Genomic DNA, 21,222 nt, shown 5'->3' on the forward strand with positions numbered 1-21,222 from the left:
GATAATCTCATCAGTAGTATTAATTTCAAATTTATTTATATATTAACTTAAAAAAACTCAAAACCATAAAAAATTTCACTAAGATTTGTGGAAAAAAAAAGAGATATGAATCCTATTATAACTTTGCAATTATAAATTAGAAAACTCCTCCTAGTCTTCATCAGAATTAAAAAAAAAAAAACTTTATTTTTATTATAATTTGATGTTTTATTATATTATTTATATGTTACATGTATTTTAAATATATAAATAATTCAATATTATTAATTTATGTTTTTATTTAAATTTAAATAAAATAAAAATAATTCATGCATTGAATGGTATGCAAGCTAGTATTTAATATATAAACAAGTTTAAGTAATGACCTTAATTTACGCCGCATGGTGAGCAGCCAATTATTGCTAGCTAGCTTAATTTGCCTTCCTTGTTACTGTTGGCCAGGTTAATTTTTGTTTATTGGAACTCTCTTTCCAATGGAACACTCTTTAAGTTTTAAAGGTGGAAATCGAGCCTGAATATTTAATCCATATAAATATTTCTACAATCGAATTATTAGATATTGTGTATAAAAATTTAATAAAATTAATTTAAAAAATTAATTAACTAACAAATTAACGTGTACTTATAATTAGATTATATATAAAAACATATGACGTGCAATATTAGCCAAGTGAAATCATGAGAATAGGTAACCAATTGTCATCAAAAGCAAGAGCGAATCCAGAGGAATGGTAGAAATTTTGTAAAAAAGAAAACAAATTAATACATGAATTGAATCATTTCCAATTTGAATCAATTCTAATTATAAATTCTAGCTTGAAAGGTTGAATTATATTTAAATCGAACATAATTGAGAGTTTTGTTGTCATTCTTGAATTTATTTGAGAATTTATCTTCGTCACATTATAATTAATCAATTATAATTTAAAATTATATAAAATTCATTAAAATTTAATACAAAACACAAGGTTATAAGCTGTGAACTCCTTAATAATTTTTATTATAATTGAAACAAATGTAAAGTTGTAATAAGTAAACTCAGAGTTTAACTAAATAAACTCGGTTTCAGTTACAAACCAAAAAGATACAGCTTACCTTCTCTCAGTCACGAAAAGAAAACCGAAAAATTCAAAACTACCCAGACCAAAAAAACACTACAAAAAAGAAAAAAATCAGACTTTCCACAAGAACTGTACAAAAAAGTCAAAATCAAACAAAGCATTCAACATTAATCACCAGCTAATAAAAAATTATACATTTTTTTTTCATTCACTGATTAATTCGTACCCTTTTCTGCATAACTATTAACCAACGCCAAAGCATTGCTTGTAAACTTCTTCACTTTCAGCGCCCTCTCGCACACTTCCGTCTTCATTGGTCCCTCCGCCACATCCTCGAACCCATCCGTACACGTGTCCTCGTCCGTCAAAGCCGCGCTCATCCACGTCTGAACGTTCCCCATTTGGAACCTGAAAGACTCCGAACCCGGAGCCACCAGCTGTCGCATTTGCTTCAAGGAGCCACGGATTTCATCCACCGCATCATCCATGTTGGAGAAACAGTCGTGTAAGGCGGCGCTGGCCCGTTGGTCGGCCCCGTAGTCGGCTTCACGGGATAGGTTAGAGACGTAGGCTGCCAAGTGACGGGCTTTAGAGAGGCTGACAACAATGGCGACACGAGCTAGACGAGCTGGGTCTTGTTGGACGGCGTTGGCATAGCCAGAAAGGGAAGTGTAGCAAAGGTCAGGGTACATGGTGGCGGAGCAGCTTATACGGATGAAATCCGTGGCATTGGTGGTCCTAGAGTCGTAGTCGGCGGAACTGAGGGTTGGGATTGGGTGGATATAGACGAAGAGGAAGGTTAGGAAGAGGAGGGGTTTCATGGCTAAGGTTTAAACGTCTTTCAGTAAAAAAAGCCGCAAGGTGGTTGCTTTGGTGGGGGTGAAGGCCGTTGGAATGGCTTTTGTAGCCTCTTGACCGGAACTTAAATTACTTTTGTAACCTTGATATTTTGTCGATTTACAGGAATGCCACTTTTCTGTTTTCGTAGTTTGCTAATTATATCGGTGTGTGCCAGGCACGCCAGGAAATTATGCATGGAATTATGCCGGAAAACCAAAAAGGTAAAAATAAATAAATAAATAAAGGTCGTTTTATAATAAAATAAGATACCAACAGTGCAAAGGGATGTAATAACTAATAACCAGTGTCTGTACATTGTGTTTACAATATTATTATTACATAAAAGATTTTTTTATTTCAATTTCTGGATTATACTTACCAAACTCCATAGAATTACAAGATTAATTTCAATACACATCATTTTAAAAAGTGCTAACAGACATTTAATTTAGATTTTCAAAATTGACATAAACTCAGTTTCTTGACAGGCTTTGGATTATAAAATTTAGATTTGATTATCATGAGGAAATCTTTATATGTACTTGGGATATGTATGACGAAAACAAAGGAAGATCTAAGGGAGAAATGAAATCTACATCTGATAAAATCATGATGGTTCTCCATATTAACACTAGGTCCAGTCAATGCCTATTTTTTCGAATCGGGTCAATGCTCTTCTATCTTTCTTTTTCTTTTTTGGTTACATTATATGAATTTTTCATCCTCAATTAACCCAAAAAAATTGGAATAATGTGCAATTACTCATGATCACGATTTGAACAAAGTGCCAATAAGCAACATTTGGTTAAACTATTGGTAGAATAATATATTTTTAATTTCATTAACTAAAATTCAACTTTTAATGATTTCAATTATATATAAAAAAAATCAATCAAGTGAAATTATATTAAAAATTTTCAATTTTACCATCAAATATTACTTCTAGACAAAATTTCACTCACGGATTAACATTAGAATTTAAAAATTTACCATGAACTAAATGGACCGATCACTCTTAACTCTCATTTAATTGATATTAATTAAAATCTATCAATATTTTAGTGTTTGATTCAATATCGAATACACGTACTTTTAGTTGAAAGAGCTTGATTTGAACATCGCATCTTTCGAAATTGTATACTATCCCCATAATTAAATTGAACTGTATGAAAATTAATCAATGTGGGTCTGTAAAGCTTCTAAGCCACAAATTTTAAAGAGCAAACAAGACAAAGTTAGCTCTCTTCTACCCATCTAGGGAAAAAAACATGCTAAGGAAAGTTTGGTTCATAAAATCTTAAATTTTAAAAGAAAATATGATATATAAAAAAGTTTAATATTTGAAATTTTGTTTAATTTTTAAAGTATTTTATAATTAGATTCACTTGTTTAATTGAGAGAATTTTAATTTATTAATTCATATATAATTACCATAATCTCTTTGATAAACTATAGACAATCATTTTTATTGTTTTAATAAAAAAAATCCAAACAACAAATAATGTTTTTAATAGTAAAAAATTTTTTTTTAAATTAAATATACTCAATTATGACGTTTAACTAGATATCAAGCCGCAGTTGTTGTATTAAAATATAAAAAAAAATCAATTATGATGTTTTGAAGAGTTTAATGCATTATTTGTTTTTGTAAATATGTTAAAAAAAATATCACATAAGCCATTTATTCAAAAAACAATGCCTTATTTGAATTTGTAAAAATTTTAAAAAATCATCTATAAAATAAAATGTTTGTAAAAAAAAAAAAAAAGCCTTATTTGAATGTGCTTTATAAATACGTTGAAAATATCATCAAACAAAACGTTTTTCAAAAAAACGCCTTATTTTCTTTTATAAAGATTTTGAAAGAATGTTTATCAAATAAGATGTTTGTTCAAAAAAATACCTTATTTCTTTAAACAAACGTCTTATTTGACATATTTAAATAAGATATTTCTTTTTTACAAACAACTTATTTGATATTTTTATAAAAATTTTGAAAAAAAAATTAAATAAAGCATTTGTAAAAAAAGAAAATGCCTTATTTGAATGTGTCAAATAAGGTATATGTTCAAAGAAACGTTTTATTTGATACTTTTACAAATATTATGAAAAAAGTATTAAATAAGACTTTTTTTCGAAGAAATCACCTTGATTGATTTTTTTTCTCAATTTTAACGTTTATTAGTATAAATACTGTAATTGATGTCAAATAAAAAAAATTTTAATTATTCAATTAAGGCGATTGTTTTACACAAACGCAACAAACGTCATAATTGAGAAAATTTAAAAACATAAACGTATTCAATTAATCATTCATGAACCTTGAAATACCTTAATTGATTATTAATTAATACATTTTTTCCTTAAAATGTTTTAATTATCACATATTAAAATTGAATTAAAAATAAGATAAATTAAAAAAAATTAAAACTGAATTTCATACTTACTTTTCAAAAGAGTAAAAGATATATAATAAAATTTTTATTTAGATCAAATTTAAAAATAAAATAACTTTCAAAATTTGAAGTTATTACTGGGAGATATGAGTTTTTGTTTTTGAAACTTTGAGTATTGTTAGAAATATGATATTTTTTTTAATAATCTAATTACTCTTAATCAAACATGAAAAATAAATATCTATCATTAAAATTTCGAGAAAAAATTTGTGGATTTTTTTGAACCAAATGCACTTAAAAAATAATTAATAATGTGCTTGTAATTTTAGTTAGAAAAGAGGGTAGTTTGCAATAATAAATAATGTATAATTAACAATTTGAAAAGGAGAAGTCGCTCGTGCAAGTGTGAAATTGCTTCAAATGAAAAAAATATTATTCGCAATGGCTTTTGAATTGCGGTTGGCTGTAGCCTGTAGGTGGTGCATCCACCAAGCAATTAATGATCAGTCGACATTGGCCTAAGCCTCAATCAACGGCTCCCAATAAGGAGCTGCCGAGCAATGATTCACCATCCTCGACAATGATTGATGCAAGTGAGATCAATCACAAGGCAACTACGGCACTTATGGATGGACAATAACAAATTGTGGCTTGCTGCCTAATTGTTAAGGCAAATTGTACACATTTAATTGAAGTAGTTAAAAGTACAACGCACATTGCTCTTATCTTTCATTGTTCTTAATTGGATTTTGGCACACCTATTATACAGGTGAAGGAAAAAAAGTTGCAATAATTACAAAACTATTGGATTGTTTTTCAACTGAATGTTTGAATATTTTCAAAAAATAAAAAATAAAAATAGTTTTTGAAACATTTTAGAAAGTTAAAAATATTTAAATTTTATATTAAATGATATTTATATCTTTTATTTCATATATTTGTTTATTATGATGTCATTCGGGTTATGGTTTCCATTCATTAAATGAGTTTAGCGATATCAAACTTAATCAGCCACTTTATTAATAGTAAGTATAGATATGTAATTTCCAAACTATGAAAACGTAACACTACTTTGTTATCCAAGCATTTAGCTCAATAATGGTATACATATAAGCTTATAGAATTAAATTAAATTTTAAAAAATAAAATAAAAATTTATAATGTTAATTTCATGAAATAAAAAAATAAAATTGTTAATTTTATTTTTGGTGAAATTTCAAAAATTTATTGGAATATTATCACATAAAAATAATATGTACATGGAGTGTAAAAAACATAATTAAATATTCTAGCGGGGACTTTTTTTAAAATTGAAAAATTGGAAAGTAGTGACTTCCAATACTTTTTCCATAGTGGGAAAATGGGGGCACTAACTGATTTTAGCCCACCACACTTTGATTGTAGTCGGTTTTAGGAGGTGAGTTGGGAGGTTAAAGATTTTACACACTTGCCCATTTCCCCAACTATACTGAAGCGTGCAACTTTTTCTGTAGCTTTAACCGACTGTAGGGTCCCTCAGCCATTTTGTCCTGCGTGATTCCCTTGGTTTAAACATCTTTTTTCAGCACTCTGCTGACCTGGAGATTGGAGAGTGGACTCCGCTGCTTGGGTTGGTTGCTGGTGCTATAAGCATTTAGACTCGCCTCATGTGCTTAGGGTTTCTTTGAAAATAATGTGAATTGTCAAAATCATTTGTATGACCATGCTAGAGTATACATGTGAAAATTTTCATCATTTTCCTATAGCTAGCTCTGCACACATCAAAAAGGCAAAGGAAATGATCTCAACTATTTCAAGCATGAGATAGAATGCAAGCACATGTGAATTCATTCTTTTGTTTGAGAAAAATAGAATGTAAGTATCATACGCTTAAACGCATGCAAAGAGGAAACATTTTGTATTTATGAATAGGCAGTAGGCGGACCCATACTTTAAGGTAGAGTATTTACGCACATCTCAAAATTTGAAAAACAAAAAAAAAATTTGTTTGAACACTTCAAAAATTTTTTTGAACATTTTTTGTCAACAGAATTGATAAATCAATCGATAATTTTTAATTGACTGATTGTTTAAATAATAATGTATTTAATAGTACTAGTAATGATGCAATTATGTTTTTTTTTTTAAATACGAGAACTTGTTATAAATAATTATAATAATACAGCAATATATTTTAATTTTTTATATATTATAAATAGACACTTAAAATTTTTTTTAAATTCATTACTGTATTTATAAAAATTATAATCAGGTCGGACATGAAGTATGCTTTGCAAATATTCAAAGAACAATAAATCAACAAAAGAAGAGCAATTAATTAAACAAAAATGAAAAACAGTTAGTTGTTAAGGTAAAGGTAAAGGATAAAAATTTTCAAATCATTTGACAAAAGCCAGCCCAAAGCACATCACAGTTTCACGGACTGATCGGCGTAATTGACTCTATTTTTTTCCAAGTTAATGATTTGTGGACACGAATGGGGAACATAATCTTGATTTAAAGCTTGTAATGAATCTAAACAGATAGGAACTTCGAGGCCATAATACTTCATGATCTAGTGGTTTAAATTTATTTAGTTTCAAAAGAGAGGACAACTTGACAATCATTGAACCCAAAGCTTCGGTTTGTTTTATGGTAAAGGATAAATGTCATCCATGCTGATCGATGTTATCACAAAAAGCTGTCCCATTGGCAATCTCTAAAAAAACTGGCCCACCCTTTCCTTGTCTAGAAAAAGAACCAGGCGAATTCTTCTCCGTGAATGAGGGGAATAGGCCCCGTTGGTAACTTTTTATGTATTTATTTGGATATGTAAGTGTTGAATATTTGATTCTTAACTTTGTTTTGCAAAAAGGATGCAACATGAGAATAGAGTAAGAGGTTGACACTTGAAAAAAAAAAGAAAAAAGAAGTTGCAGCAGAGACGAATGCAAGGTTTAAAGTACAGTGTCTGTAAACCCTCATTAATACTGAAAAACAAAAAAATTTGAAAAAAATTTTATTTTAAACACTAAAATTTTTTTCTTGAATATCCTTTCTATTGATAGAATTAGTAAATCTGTAGATAATTCTTAATTGAATGCTCGTTTAGTTATATATATATTAAGAATGCTGTATTTGATAGTATAAACAATGATATTATTATATCTTTTTTTATGATGAAAGAGTTTGTCATGGATTATTACAATAATATACCAATATATTATTTTAAATTTTTGTTTACAACTTTTTAAAATATTATAAGTGAACAATTTAAAAATTTTAAATTTTTTGTTGAGTTGCAAATACTAAGATTTTAAATTTAAATTTACCCTATCAACTAAATTAAATTTCAAGCTCTAATCAAGGGTCGGAACCAAGAGGGCAGGCAAGGGTCAAGACCTCTCAAAAAAAATTTTATACCATTCTAGATCGAAACCTATTATAACAAATATGTGTCTCCCATTTTTTCATTCAATTCGTTATTTGACCTCTTTTTAATTATTGTCTAGCTTCACCTCTGGTTGTGTCGTAACGGTTTTGGAATCGTCAGATGTAAATGTATTTTAAAATCGAAAAAAATAAAAAGAAATCACCACCAATCTTTATTAGAGTGTGATTGATCATCCAAAAGTTTATCCTTTTAATAAAACTATAAAAACAAGTTTAAAGTTTATCAAAAAGATAAATTTCGGTGGTGTGGGTTTAAAATTTGGGTTTTTTTTTATGCGTGAGTAGGGGTGTAAATGATACATTAGTACTTGCAAGCTACTCGGGTTCTATTAAAAAAAAACTCGAATTCGGTTCGATTATTGTCGAGTCGAGCTCGAGCTCGAGTAGCTCGACTTATCGATCGAGTCGAATTCGAATATTCTTATATCTGACTCGAGTAGCTTGCGAGCCTAATCGAGCTTTTATATTTAAATATATTTTTATTATTTTAATTAATAAAATATTTCGAGTTCGAGTTCGAATTCGAGCATGAATAATTGAACTCTTGTCGAGTATACGAATCGAGCTTATTTTTACATATTAATCGAGCTTAATCGAATGAACTCGAGTAGCTTGAATTTGATCACGAATCGAGCTCGAGCTTGAAAAATAAAATTCGATTGAGCGCGAGCCGAGTATCGAGCCCCGAGTTGTGAGTCGAGCTCGAGCTCGAACTTTTCACTATTCGGCTCGGCTCGACTCGTTTACACCCCTATGTGTGAGGATGGAGGTTTTGTCTGGGACTGTTGAAAGTTTTTTAAGGGGGTAATTCATCGGAGCTTGGTAATTTCTAGTAGGGGTGAAAAAAATAGGTTCCTAAGCGTTCGAGAGAGCTTTCTAAAACGAAGGGTCTGATAGAGCCAAGGAAAAGGAGTTGGGGGTTAGGAGTTCAAAAGGGAAACAAGTGGTGGCTGTAAGGAGGCTGTAGGCTAGTGAGTGTGAGTAGCTAGTGGTGGCTGTATGGTGATTGGTGCCGGGCATCAACCACCCTACTTTTTGTCATTTTTTGTTTCTCTTTTTTATTTTGTTTATTTTTTTTTTTATAAAATTAATAATTATTTTAAAAAAATATATATTTATTATTATTAGTAATCCGAACAAAACTGATGTCTACAAGTTGATCTTAACATTTTGTTAGAAAGGTAAATCCATGGGTAGATTTTCTTGTTTCCCCTTTTTCAGTTGTAATTCTTATTATTGTGAAGCAAAGCATGAAAATTTTCTCCTTTAATCACCTTAGAACAAGTAAAATCAAGATTCTATAAGAGGGGTACATATGTACCTTTATTTATCATTTTGTTTACACTGATGCATAATAATTTGCTAATCAAGTGAATTAATCAGGCCATTTCCTCTTCACTCCTGAAGCCAGCCTCTTGTTTTTTTTTTGGGATGCCTAACTCTGATTAAACTAACCTTAAGCATCATTCACTGCTTATTCTACAGCAGCAGCCAGCATTGCATCTTTCCATGTATAAAATGATATTGCTTTCCAAATTTTGCTGTCATATCAACTGTAGTTGCAGCTGCTGTACTTCAAATTCAGTTTGATGAATTAATAAATCATTTTGCAAGATCCTAACTCGATAGGTCAAGTCAATATTGATTGAAATTGTTGTTTTTAATTTTCTTTTCCCCCTTATTCACGATTAAAGAAAATTGTTATTTCAATCGTGTGACGTAAAACCTGATTTCCATGCTAGCAAACTTTTATTATTTTTTTAAATTTAAAACTGAAAAAAATTAAATTCTGATCAATAAATTAAAAATCTAACATGTCAGTACTTCATGTTTCCTTTTATAATCCCAAAACTAATAGCTGGTCGGAAATCCAAATTGAGAAGCCCAAAAAAGTTAAGTGTTAGCCCATAAGAAAGATGTATGTATATATTCTTTAATGGGCTTGATTGAGGGAACATTTAAGCAGATCACTTGCCATGCAGATCCAATTCCACTTCTGATTTAACCTTTCATACAAGCTCAAAGGAATCAAAGAAGAGAACCAAGAGAATCAAGGTTGTTCTTTTTAGTTGATAAGAATCGAAACGTCAAATCATTTGGTATAGCTACAATTATTGCCACATTTGAGTTCAACTTTAAATGGAAAATGGAATTTATCCATCAAATCAAACTTTCGAATTACCCTTTTTTGAAAAATCAAGATCAGAGATTTCCGCTTCTTTACCATGGACAACCTAACTATATGTTTTTGAAAAAAAGTCACAAATTTAATCAGATATTATATTTATATAATTAATGAAATAATTAATTATTACATTATAATCAAGTTAATATTATTAATAATCAAGTTAATATTATTAATAATTAATTAATAAATTATAATATAATTAAACAATCAAAATTACACACAATAAAATTTTACGCTCTTTTATTTTACAAAAAATAACTTTTCATAATCAATTTTTGCATTTGCAAGTATTTGTTTGACAAAAAATTAGTTGGTGAATGAAAAATAATTTTTTAATTAATGAAAAATAAATTTATTTTTTTGAAAATTATTATATAGATTTGAAAAAGGAAAAACATTTTAAAAAATTGTCTATAAGTAAAATTATTTATCAATATTTTTAGTATAATTTTACTTATAAATAATATTTTATTAATAAATAATATACTATTAATATAATATCTTAATAAATAATATTATATGCATAAACAATATTATAATATATTAATAAATAATATTACATTAATAAATAACAATATATTAAATACTTTTAATTTAATTAATAAATATTATAATAATATATTAATAATATTATAATATATTAATAAATAATATAAAGAATAATAAATAGTTTTGTTTTAAGTATTTTTTATATTAACATAATATTTTAATATTAAATATTATTATTAAAATATAATTATTTTTTAATATAAATAATTTTAATAACAAATAATTTCACTATATTTTAATAATAAATAAATTTTAATATTTTAATAGTTATATTAATATCATTTTTAAAGAATAGATTTTTCAAAAAACAACCAAACAACAAAAAATATTTTTCATTAATTTATTTAAACAACAGAAAATTTCTTTCGATTCAAAAAAGATAAACATTTTTCAAAAACGATTTTTCATTGACAACCTAACTATATATATAGATATATATACAATTTAATGTCACAATCAATAAAGTTTGTTGGATTTGAAATTTAAATATTAATATTTATAATAATTTTTTTAGATTAAAAACTATTAAATTATAATCAAATTAATATTATTAATAATCATTTAATAAATTATAATATAATTAAACAACCAAACTTTAAAAAAAAAAAAACAAAACGAATCGAAACGAAACGAAACAAAACAAAACAATGCAGCCGAATTCATTAAACACTCCCACGTTCCACACACACACTAGAAAGTAGAAATGGACCTTCCCATGAGGCTCGAGGCACGTTTTTGCCTTTCTTCTGATAGTCCAGAACGACCCTATATCTTCCCTCCCCTTCTTATCTTCATCGGAAGGAAAACAAAACTCAAAAGGTGGAAAACCTTATCGAGAAAAAGACAGGTCCCCCACTCCATGTTTGGATTTGGATAACTCGAACCTGAGCCAAAGACATTGCCCATTGTTGAAAGAGGAAAGACGGGCACATGGCCTCACTGATTAGCAAACTCTTGCCCTTTCTTTTCTTTTTCGAGTTTAGGTGCCTTCATTAGTGGCTTTTTTTTCAAAAGTTTTGCTATTATTCGCACTTTGCCACCCTTTATCACAGCATTTGGTCTACTCTGATACCCAAAATTAATCATTGCTCAAAATTCATAGTGAAAAGATTGCTTCCGAATTACCGCGGATGAACAACTATTGGCAAAAAGATTGCGACATAATTTCATTAAGATTGCAGATCTTTAATTAGAACCAAGGTTGATATAATTTCAGTACGGCCTCCTTGGTTTCCATGCTTGTCTTTTGCTTGAATCAGGGACTATTTGTTGAACAAAAGAAAAATAATTTGATTCATTATTCAAGAAAATAATTTGATCATAATATATACAAAAAGTGATGATTTAGACTAGGGATGTAATTCAGTCAATATATTATTAGGTTTAAGCTCAATTCAGCTTGATTCAAAAATTGAAAATTAGAAACTTGATTTTTTTTTTTAGCTAGATTGGGTTTTATCTTTTCATGTTCAAGCTTAATTTATAATTTAATTAAATTGTTTGAGTTCCATTTGATAAACTCGATAAAATTATAATTATTGACATTAAATATGATATGTTATTTATTTACTTATATATGCATATATTAAATATATTTATAAAATAATTTAATTAAACTCAATTAAACTAACGAACTTATTAAATTGTGTATTAAGTAACTCAAATTCAGTTTGATTTGTTATTTGAATTGTTAAAACTCGTTCAAACTCTAACATGACTTGATAACAAATAAATTGAGTTCAATTCGAATTCAAATAACATATGAATAATTTAATATGTTTGTATCCTTATTTTAAACAAAACTTATAAATACTTGATCAAATTAATTTTAACAAAAAACTAATGTAATAGTGAAATGAAATAAAGTTCTATTTTCTTTTCTATTTTGTTTTTTTCCCTTTATTTAACTCTGTCACTCTAGATGGATAAACATTTTCCATCACCGACATTCTGTGTTTTTCTGGTTCCTTATCCATGACTTTTTGTTTCCTTTATCGCTTATATATGCATTTAATGTAAGAAAAAAAAAAAAACACAGAGTCACATTAATACTGGTTGCAAGATTCTGCCTTTATGTCTTGTATCTAAAATTTCAATAAAGGATTGCTTATGGATTGTTGGTTTGTTACCATTCTTAGAAGATTTAAGTATAGATTACAATTATTTCTCTCTTTAAACAATCTCAATTTGTGTGTAATAAAGATTATGGTGTTGTCCACAGACTCGATTCAATAACATGTAAATGTATCTCTTATTCGAGAAAATGAGGTTCTAATTTTTCTTTTTCTTTTTGACTCAAATAAATGAGACTTAATTCTCACAATCCAATCCCCTAAAAACCAATCATTTTTTTTTTTTTTTTATCATTTTGATCTTCTACCTTTCGCAACTGCCTAGCCAGCAGCCAACAGAAAGTCACATGCCCAATTCCTCAACAAAACATTTCTCCAAATTAGTCAATACATCAGATTCTGCGCAATGCTCATTCCTTTTTTCCTCTTTCATCTTTGATCTCTCCATTAATAGGCCCCACAAAGCTTACCTCTCTCCACGTGTCAATCATTAATAGGGCGGTGTCCCATGTGCCCTCCATTACATTTTGACTACTACTACCACTTGCACACCGCCAGTCATCAAATATCGTAATCCGAACAAGAATGGGCCAAAGTCGGACCCAACCCGACCCAAATAATGAAAACCAGCAATTTACCCGGTCAAGCACGTCCTGCATTGGAATCCCAACCTCCCAGTCATGTCTCTCCACGTGGCACATCCCATTGCCCAGTCATGTCTCTCCACGTGGCAAATCCCCATTGCCCAGTCATGTTTCTCAACGTGGCACATCCCCATTGGTTCAATCTCTGGAATCCGATGACACATTTTTAGTATAAAGAACCACGTTGGCTCTGCTGTTTTCTCATCAGTTAGCAGAGTGTAGTTAAGTAGTAACAAGTAACAACCAGCCCAGTTCCCAACCCCGAAAAAAGATGGCGAGAAAATCCCTCTCATTATCGGCAGTTCTCGCCTTTTCTTTTTCTTTACTCCTCTTTCCTCGTCCAATCATAGGCGGCGGCCACGACTACCGCGATGCTCTCCGGAAGAGCATTCTCTTTTTCGAAGGCCAACGATCAGGCAGACTTCCCCCTGACCAACGCGTCAAATGGCGACGCGACTCCGCATTGCACGACGGCTCCACTGCCGGCGTACCTACTCATTCCCGTCAACCTACATTTCCTCTTTCACCAAAATAGAAAGGCTAGATAAGTCATTGACGGACTTTGGTGTTTCTGTTTCAGGTGGACTTAACGGGAGGTTACTACGACGCTGGAGATAACGTGAAGTTCGGGTTCCCAATGGCATTTACGACGACTTTATTAGCTTGGAGTATCATAGATTTCGGAAGAAACATGGGGCCGGAGTTAAAGAACGCCGTTAAAGCCGTTAAGTGGTCGACGGATTATCTGTTGAAAGCAACGGCAAAGCCTGGAGTGGTGTACGTGCAAGTGGGAGATGCATACTCTGATCATAGCTGCTGGGAAAGGCCGGAGGATATGGACACGCTTCGTTCGGTGTACAAAATCGATAATGCGCATCCTGGCTCTGACGTGGCAGGTGAAACCGCCGCTGCATTGGCCGCTGCTTCAATTGTGTTTAGGTCACGTGATCCTGTTTACTCGAGCTTGCTCCTCAATCGAGCCGTCAGGGTACGTCACCGTCACCACTCACCACCTCAATTATATTTTTATTTCTAATTACATTTTTACTATAAATTTTAACTTTATAAGGATTCGGTAGTAAAAAGTATGTTTTTTAACCTCGTTACCGTCCTAAATGAGACAATAATTAGATTGTAGCTAAATATATTTTTTACTATACTAATATTGAAGTACAATTTAAGGTAAGAAAAGAATAACATATAGCTTTCCATAAAGGATTATATATATAGAATTAATTTATCGTGGTTTATGGGAAAAATGTCGCGAAAAAATGACCGTTGGGGGAAAATGGAATTGTGCCGTAGGTGTTCAACTATGCTGACAAGCACAGGGGTGCCTATAGCAGCAGCCTGCACCCTGCAGTTTGCCCTTTTTACTGCGACGTGAATGGCTATCAGGTCAGATAGATTTTCTTTCTTTATTACAATTAATATGAACCGTTGATTATGACATAAAAGTCTACAATTTTGACTGTATGATCATATGAATATTCATTGGTATTGAAATAAAATAAAAAAAATTAATATTTCCAGGATGAGCTACTTTGGGGTGCCGCTTGGTTGCACAGAGCCTCAAGAAAGCGCGTATATAGAGAGTATATAGTGAAAAACGAGGTCATCTTGAGGGCTGGAGATACCATCAATGAATTTGGTTGGGATAACAAGCATGCTGGAATTAACGTCCTGATTTCCAAGGTACAAAATTAAAAAAAGAAAAACACCCAATCCTTTTATTAATCCCTGGATTATATGTGTTTATGTATAATCATTATAATGATACGGATGTTTTTATGACATGCGTGTGTGCTTATCGGTAGTTTTATTTGTTTATTATTATTTGTCTAGTGCAGTGTTTTTTTTCTTCTTGTCCTGTGTTCTTTGTTGGGGTATGTAGGATTGTTTTCATGTAGGAAATTTTTTTCTCTGCTATTAGAAAATAGAAAGAAAATGTGTCTGTGTCACGTGGCTAGGGAATAACTTAGATCATGGTTTTCGGTGGATCTCACAATTTGTGGGGTCTTCCTTCATATTTTCGAACCCCATTTCTGATGCCTTTTTTAGACTTTCAGAGCAACTGAAAACAGTTTGCAAGGGCCAAGGTGTGAAGTCTTGGACTTATTGTCAAGTTCACGAGAAAAAGTTGGATTTTATTTCGTCTGATTTTAAACCAAAGGGAATTTACTTGTTAGATTGCCATACTTTCTAGGCTATTCCTAACTTTCTCATCTCTCTTTGTTTCTTGTCCTTTTCTTTTTTATATACTGCTATTCTAGTTTCTAACATGAAAAATAAGGGAACAAAAATGAAAAAGTGAAAACGTACCAGGATTTTATTTAGAAGGTCCCTTACTGTGGGTCTGTAAAAGTGACCGTACTACTTAGATAAGATGGGGGAATAGTTTAAAGTTCTAAATAAACTAATCATGTGACGGGTAAAGGGTCTATGATGATTGCACATGATGATGTATGTAAGTATAGAATTTGGCTTTCATGTGACCACAATTTTTGCTGTGACAACCTGGAGTTTGGACATTCAAAAATTTTAAAAATATGCTAAATATTTGTAGCCAAAGAGGCTAAAACTGTCTTTTGATATAGTGGATTTAGTGGTGTCTTGTCTCCTCAATCATAAACCAAAGTTTCTGCTGAACTGGAGGTGGCATCAAAGTCTAAGCGTCTCGTTAGAGATCTGGTTTTTCTCGTGGGTCCCCTATCAGTGAGTTGTTGTTACATGCATGTGCCTAAAGGCTGGGGCGATGGTTCCCTCCCGTGCTTACTCATTATCTTTCCACATTAACTTTTCTTGAAAGGTGATGACGACTCCTTTGTTAAGGACCTTTCTCTCTTAACAATATTCTGATATATATATATGTATGTATCGCTAACATGATTTCGTCAAATTCATGCATTTAATATGCTTTCTATTATTCTATATATGATCAACTCTATATCTATGTCTATGTGCATGAAGATTGAATTTCTGGGTTTTTGCACTAATATTCATCAGGCTATGAAGTATTATACATTGTAGCTGATATATATAACAAACGATACAAGTTGTTTAATATATTATTAATATATGTGAAATTTCTGGCGCAGGAAGTGCTGATGGGAAAAGCTGACTATTTCGAGTCTTTCAAGCAAAATGCTGATGGCTTTATTTGTTCTTTATTGCCTGGAATTTCTCATCCTCAAGTTCAATACTCTCCTGGTAAATGGTTTTCTATTTTTCTTTTATCCTTTTCATTGTGCACATTGAATATTGATAGTGAAGATAATAACAAATCACAGGATCTCTGTAGAAAAAAGTAAGTACCTTATTATAAATAGAAAAGCAAATGATTAAGTTTGTCACATGTGTTATAAGGCTGGGCCAGCTGTGTTTGCAAAAATAATCAGTTTGTATGTGCTTTTTTGTGGCTAAGCGATTGCTTGATCCTGGTGGCTTCTGCTAATTAAAAAACTTACCTCTTTCTCTCATCTCTCTCGTCTTGTCATGGAAATAAAAAAGGTGGGTTGATCTTCAAAGCTGGAGGGAGCAACATGCAGCACGTGACGTCATTGTCTTTCCTACTTCTAGCCTATTCTAATTATCTAAGCCACGCTAACAAGGTGGTGCCATGTGGTGAAAGATCAGCTTCCCCTGCCCTTCTCAAACTGTTGGCTAAACGCCAGGTAATATATAATTTATTCTTTTTCACATTCTTGTTTCTATTGAAAAATGTAGAGAAATGAAATAGAACACATCACCGTTAAATCAGGGGACCATATCCAAAATCAGACAATATCAACGGTTAGATTTTGTCTTTATGATGAATAAGTAACTATCTTTTATTAGGAGTTTTTGTTTTGCATGATCATCAAAAGACCTCACGTGATTTTAGGCATTTATATATATATATAGAACAAGGCCCACAAAATTAATATGTTTTGATATTTGTGGGAATTTTAGGTGGACTATATTCTGGGAGACAATCCTCTAGGGATGTCCTACATGGTTGGCTACGGTGCACGCTTTCCTCAGAGGATTCATCATAGGGGCAGCTCACTGCCATCGGTGGAGGCCCACCCGGCCCCCATCCGCTGCAAAGAGGGGTCTCGCTATTACCTAAGCCCAAACCCCAACCCCAATTTATTGGTGGGAGCAGTGGTTGGTGGACCCAATGTGTCTGATGCTTTTCCAGATTCACGGCCTTATTTTCAAGAGTCTGAGCCCACAACTTACATCAATGCTCCTCTTGTGGGCCTCCTCGCATTCTTTTCAGCCCACCCTTGATTTCCTCGAAATGTAAAGGATGATGATATTTCTAAGAGGTGTGCAAAATGGTCACCCTGCCCCATTATTGTGAAATGAAAAAGATTCCAGTGGTTACCAATTAACGAAGAAAGTTGCATTTGTACACTAAAAAGAGAGCATCCTTTTCTTTGTTGGACAAAGTTTTAAGATCATTGTCAAGTATGGTTAAGATATCCAAAAGAGTCTAATTATTAACTTCACTTGTTAGATTTATATAATTATTTTTAAGAGATGAACATTCAATAAATTTAAAGTTTTAAATTTCAGTATTTTCATTTTTTTTTCTATTCACAAGCTACGATCTTTTTCATTAAAAAAAATCTAACTAGGCCAATCACCCTGTCCTCCAAATAAACTGTATTAATGCTACAAGAATTATGATATCCAAGCTACATTGGATTTGTTTCTATGATGGGTTCAGCTCTCTGTTGCCCTTAGGATAAAACGTCTTCCTTTTTCTTCTAACCAAATACATTCCACATGATTGACTTTTTCATTAACTTTATCATGTACTTAGCAAGCCTCAGCCTCGGCCCAAGAAGTATCCCTGCTCTCATTGAGCCTCCAATTTAGGTGGCCATAGGCCCTAACCCATAAAGGCCAGATTCATCACCTTTATCAAAATTGACATTTTCTCTGCCGTGGAATATCAAAATTAACGTATGTTTTTATTCTTAAGTTGCTAATCCAACCCACCTCTGAAAGAGGCAACGTGTACTGCTCCAAATGGTAAAGAATTAATGGCATGCCTCATGGAAGAGGGGAAGTTAGAGCAACTGAACATTACTCTTGAGAAACATGAAAAATGTGTTCAACGGACCAATTCCGACTACGTATATACCACGTTTTTATATGTTTACATCTACGTTAAATGACCAAGAATGAACTAATGAAGGCCATTATTGCATTGGGCTTTCTTCTCTTTGGGTATATTTAAGTCATTCAACAATGTTATGATCCCGGATTTTGCTTATTTATTGAATTTTATTAACTTCAAAGTGTTATGCAATGTGGTCCAATGAAATTATTGATTTCTGCCTAATTTCATATCAGATTGGGACGTGACCACCAAAAGGAAAGAAAATCCTCCCACTGTTAGGAACTGACATGTACCATGGTGGGAATTTCTTTCTGGGCAAGGTTTTGTTGTTCGTTATACATAAACATGCATAGCCATGTTGACGACTAGGGTTTTGGTCTATGGCGGATGCTTGTGTTCTTTTAAGCTAGCTGGAAGGGTGATTACATATATATAACTACGTATATTACAAACCTCGATAATTTTGTTAATGAGGAGGCCTATATAATTCTTCCATTAGCTTGGTCCTCTTTTTATGTTTATTTGGATTAATTACAAAAATCAACAATTTCTTCAATGAGATTGACCGACTTGTTTTCAGATTGAAGAAGGATAACATTTTTCATATTTTGCGTGAAGGGGACATTTTAATTTGCAGATTCTTTAGACAAATTGCGTGAATCTTGGACAAAGGAAATAGTTGCTTGTTTTGCTGATTTATACTCTATTGCTTTATGCTTTTTTCTAGCTTTTACTCTTGTAACAGGCCGGATTTTTCACTTCCTACCTCTCTGTCATGTTTCCTTTTTTTTTTGGTTTTTCAATTTGGTACATGTTTCCTTTACTTCTTCAATTATGAATATTAGTATCATTACTTGTTAAAAAAATGACAAGGATTTTTGGCCAATATTAAAAGCTGCCATTCACTGTGTGGAAAAGTTTAAGAGTTAGCTTTTTGACATTACGAAGGATCTAAAGGCAACTTGTTTGAATTCAGAGTTTCAATGTTTTTTTTTTAAAAAAAAAAATCCAAAATTGATAGCAAATATAATACTAAATAATATATAAATTGAAATTAAAACTTTCTAGAGCAAAACTAAATAAGATATAAATCAAAATGTTAAATTAGACCTAAAAATTAAGGCTTGCTTTTTACGATCTATGAACATATGATTTTATACTAAAAGGTCAGGCCCCTTATATCAAATCAATTTGTGCAGACAAAAATACAAGTTCATTACAGCTACCTTCAGTGTTCTAATATGTATTGCTTTAGTATCCACTTTTAAATAGACGAAAGACTTTGGTGTCTAATCTTTGTCTTTTTTTTTTTTTTTTTGGGCCCAATTTAATCTTCATAGACAAGATTTTTTTTTGGCCAATTCATCGACAAGATTAGATCAGTACTAGTCCACATCTTTAATAATTGAGTGTCGCCAGTTTGGCAATTAACACTATTATATATATTCCATGTGAAAGCATAAGTGAACTTCTCTAGTAATGGTACTCAGGAGATACCCATATGATAGCTTGGATTAGATATGTTTCTATTTACCTATTTCTACCATGGAAAAGATTTAGATAAAGGTTTTTTCGTGAAATTCATGAAATTTTTTATTAAAAATGATTACATAAAAATTAAAATTAAAAATTAAAAATGATAAATTAAAAAATTTTATTACATAAATTAACTGTAAAATTTTGAAAAAAATTTAACAAATTTTGATATAAATTTTTAAATAAATATTTTTAATAAAAATATTGACAGAAATTTTATCGTAAAATAAATATTAATCAAATTTGAGTTATAAATAATATTTTTAATAACTTTTTTTTTACATAGTATTGATTTTCACACCAAACTTTATTAATCTATTATTTTAATTTTTTTAATAAAATTTTTATTAAATCTTTTTTTTTTTTTTAAACTTCATTAACTTTACATAAAAAAACTTAATGTAAGTGTTGTCCTTCCTGCCATACTAGTGAAAATTAATGAAGAAATATTCTTATTCCTTTCACTCCTATGTTGGGACAAGAATCAAGTATAATAATTACTAATATATATATATATATATATATATGAATTAATATCATTAAAATGATTTTATCTTACATCTATTAAATTTTAAGTTGTTTAGTATGATCTTAAATTTAAGTTGGACACATGCATTCACCTATTACTAGTAAATTTTTAGTTAAATACTTAATATGATATCATAACTCAAGTTTTGTTTTGTGAGATTATTTTGAGTATGTGATAGTTATATATACATATAATGGTGACCTATTGATATAGGTGTTTAGTATTCTATGCTTTATATTAAAATTGAATGCTTAATGAACAACCACAGTTAGTGTTACATTTGTAAATAGAGACTAGTAGAGATTTCACAGTAATCAACAAAATAAACATCAGTGATTGCCAACTTTCGAACTAGTTGATCACTAAATCCTAGTGTATCTTATCAGCAAATCTCTTACATAGTGCTCCTTTTTCTATATTTTTACAAAAGGAATGTCTTTTGTATAGTAAGACAAAATAAATACATGTTAGCAGCTAGTAACTTTGATCTTTCATTCATAAATATGACAACAAAAGGAACAAACTTGGATCTTAATTTATCGATACCAAAAAGGAAAAAATATATAGCAAGATCAGTCCATGAACGTTGAAGCCGCAATGGATTAAAGATTGAATTATATGAAGTCCCAATTCAAGGAAACAATAAAAATTTCCCAACACTATAGGTCACAATAATTGCAGTTCATTGGGACACATCTCACATGGCACGGAAGTAACATACTTTTTCTAGGCTGGAGTGGATAACACCGAGGATTCTAAGTAAAGTTAAGAAACACAACCCGGTGGAGATTATGATACCATAACCAAGAAAAAGGTCGGCAGAATGAATTAAAGTTTCTGTGGCTTTACCTCACATAAG

The 21,222-nt window shown here is 30.8% G+C and overlaps 1 protein-coding gene and 1 pseudogene across 2 annotated transcripts; one reads left to right on the forward strand and one right to left on the reverse strand.

Annotated features, from left to right (window-relative positions):
- Positions 1-971: 971 nt before the first annotated feature.
- Positions 972-1,943, reverse strand: LOC111318072 (21 kDa protein pseudogene; annotated as a pseudogene). The gene has a single exon (XR_016333558.1). The product of XR_016333558.1 is annotated as a 21 kDa protein pseudogene (transcript).
- An 11,442-nt stretch (positions 1,944-13,385) lies between these two features.
- On the forward strand, positions 13,386-17,744 carry LOC111318073 (endoglucanase 8). Its single transcript, XM_022920708.2, has 7 exons — positions 13,386-13,669; positions 13,763-14,170; positions 14,488-14,580; positions 14,716-14,877; positions 16,281-16,392; positions 16,693-16,856; positions 17,134-17,744. Exons 1-7 carry the CDS (start codon positions 13,454-13,456, stop codon positions 17,455-17,457), a joined length of 1,479 nt encoding a protein of 492 aa, XP_022776443.1. The 5' UTR covers positions 13,386-13,453; the 3' UTR covers positions 17,458-17,744.
- The last annotated feature ends 3,478 nt before the right edge of the window (positions 17,745-21,222 follow it).

This window comes from Durio zibethinus, chromosome 2, assembly GCF_047325235.1.
Source record: "Durio zibethinus cultivar Kanyao isolate XHJ-2024 chromosome 2, ASM4732523v1, whole genome shotgun sequence".
NCBI classification, from domain to species: domain Eukaryota; kingdom Viridiplantae; phylum Streptophyta; class Magnoliopsida; order Malvales; family Malvaceae; genus Durio; species Durio zibethinus.

Excerpts from the sequence above, each read along its gene's own strand:
- LOC111318073 (XM_022920708.2), top strand. The coding sequence starts at position 13,454 with ATGGCGAGAAAATCCCTCTCATTATCGGCAGTTCTCGCCTTTTCTTTT. Across the intron at positions 13,670-13,762 it reads ACGACGGCTCCACTGCCGGC|GTGGACTTAACGGGAGGTTA; the intron begins GTACCTACTCAT and ends TTTCTGTTTCAG. Across the intron at positions 16,857-17,133 it reads AACTGTTGGCTAAACGCCAG|GTGGACTATATTCTGGGAGA; the intron begins GTAATATATAAT and ends TGGGAATTTTAG.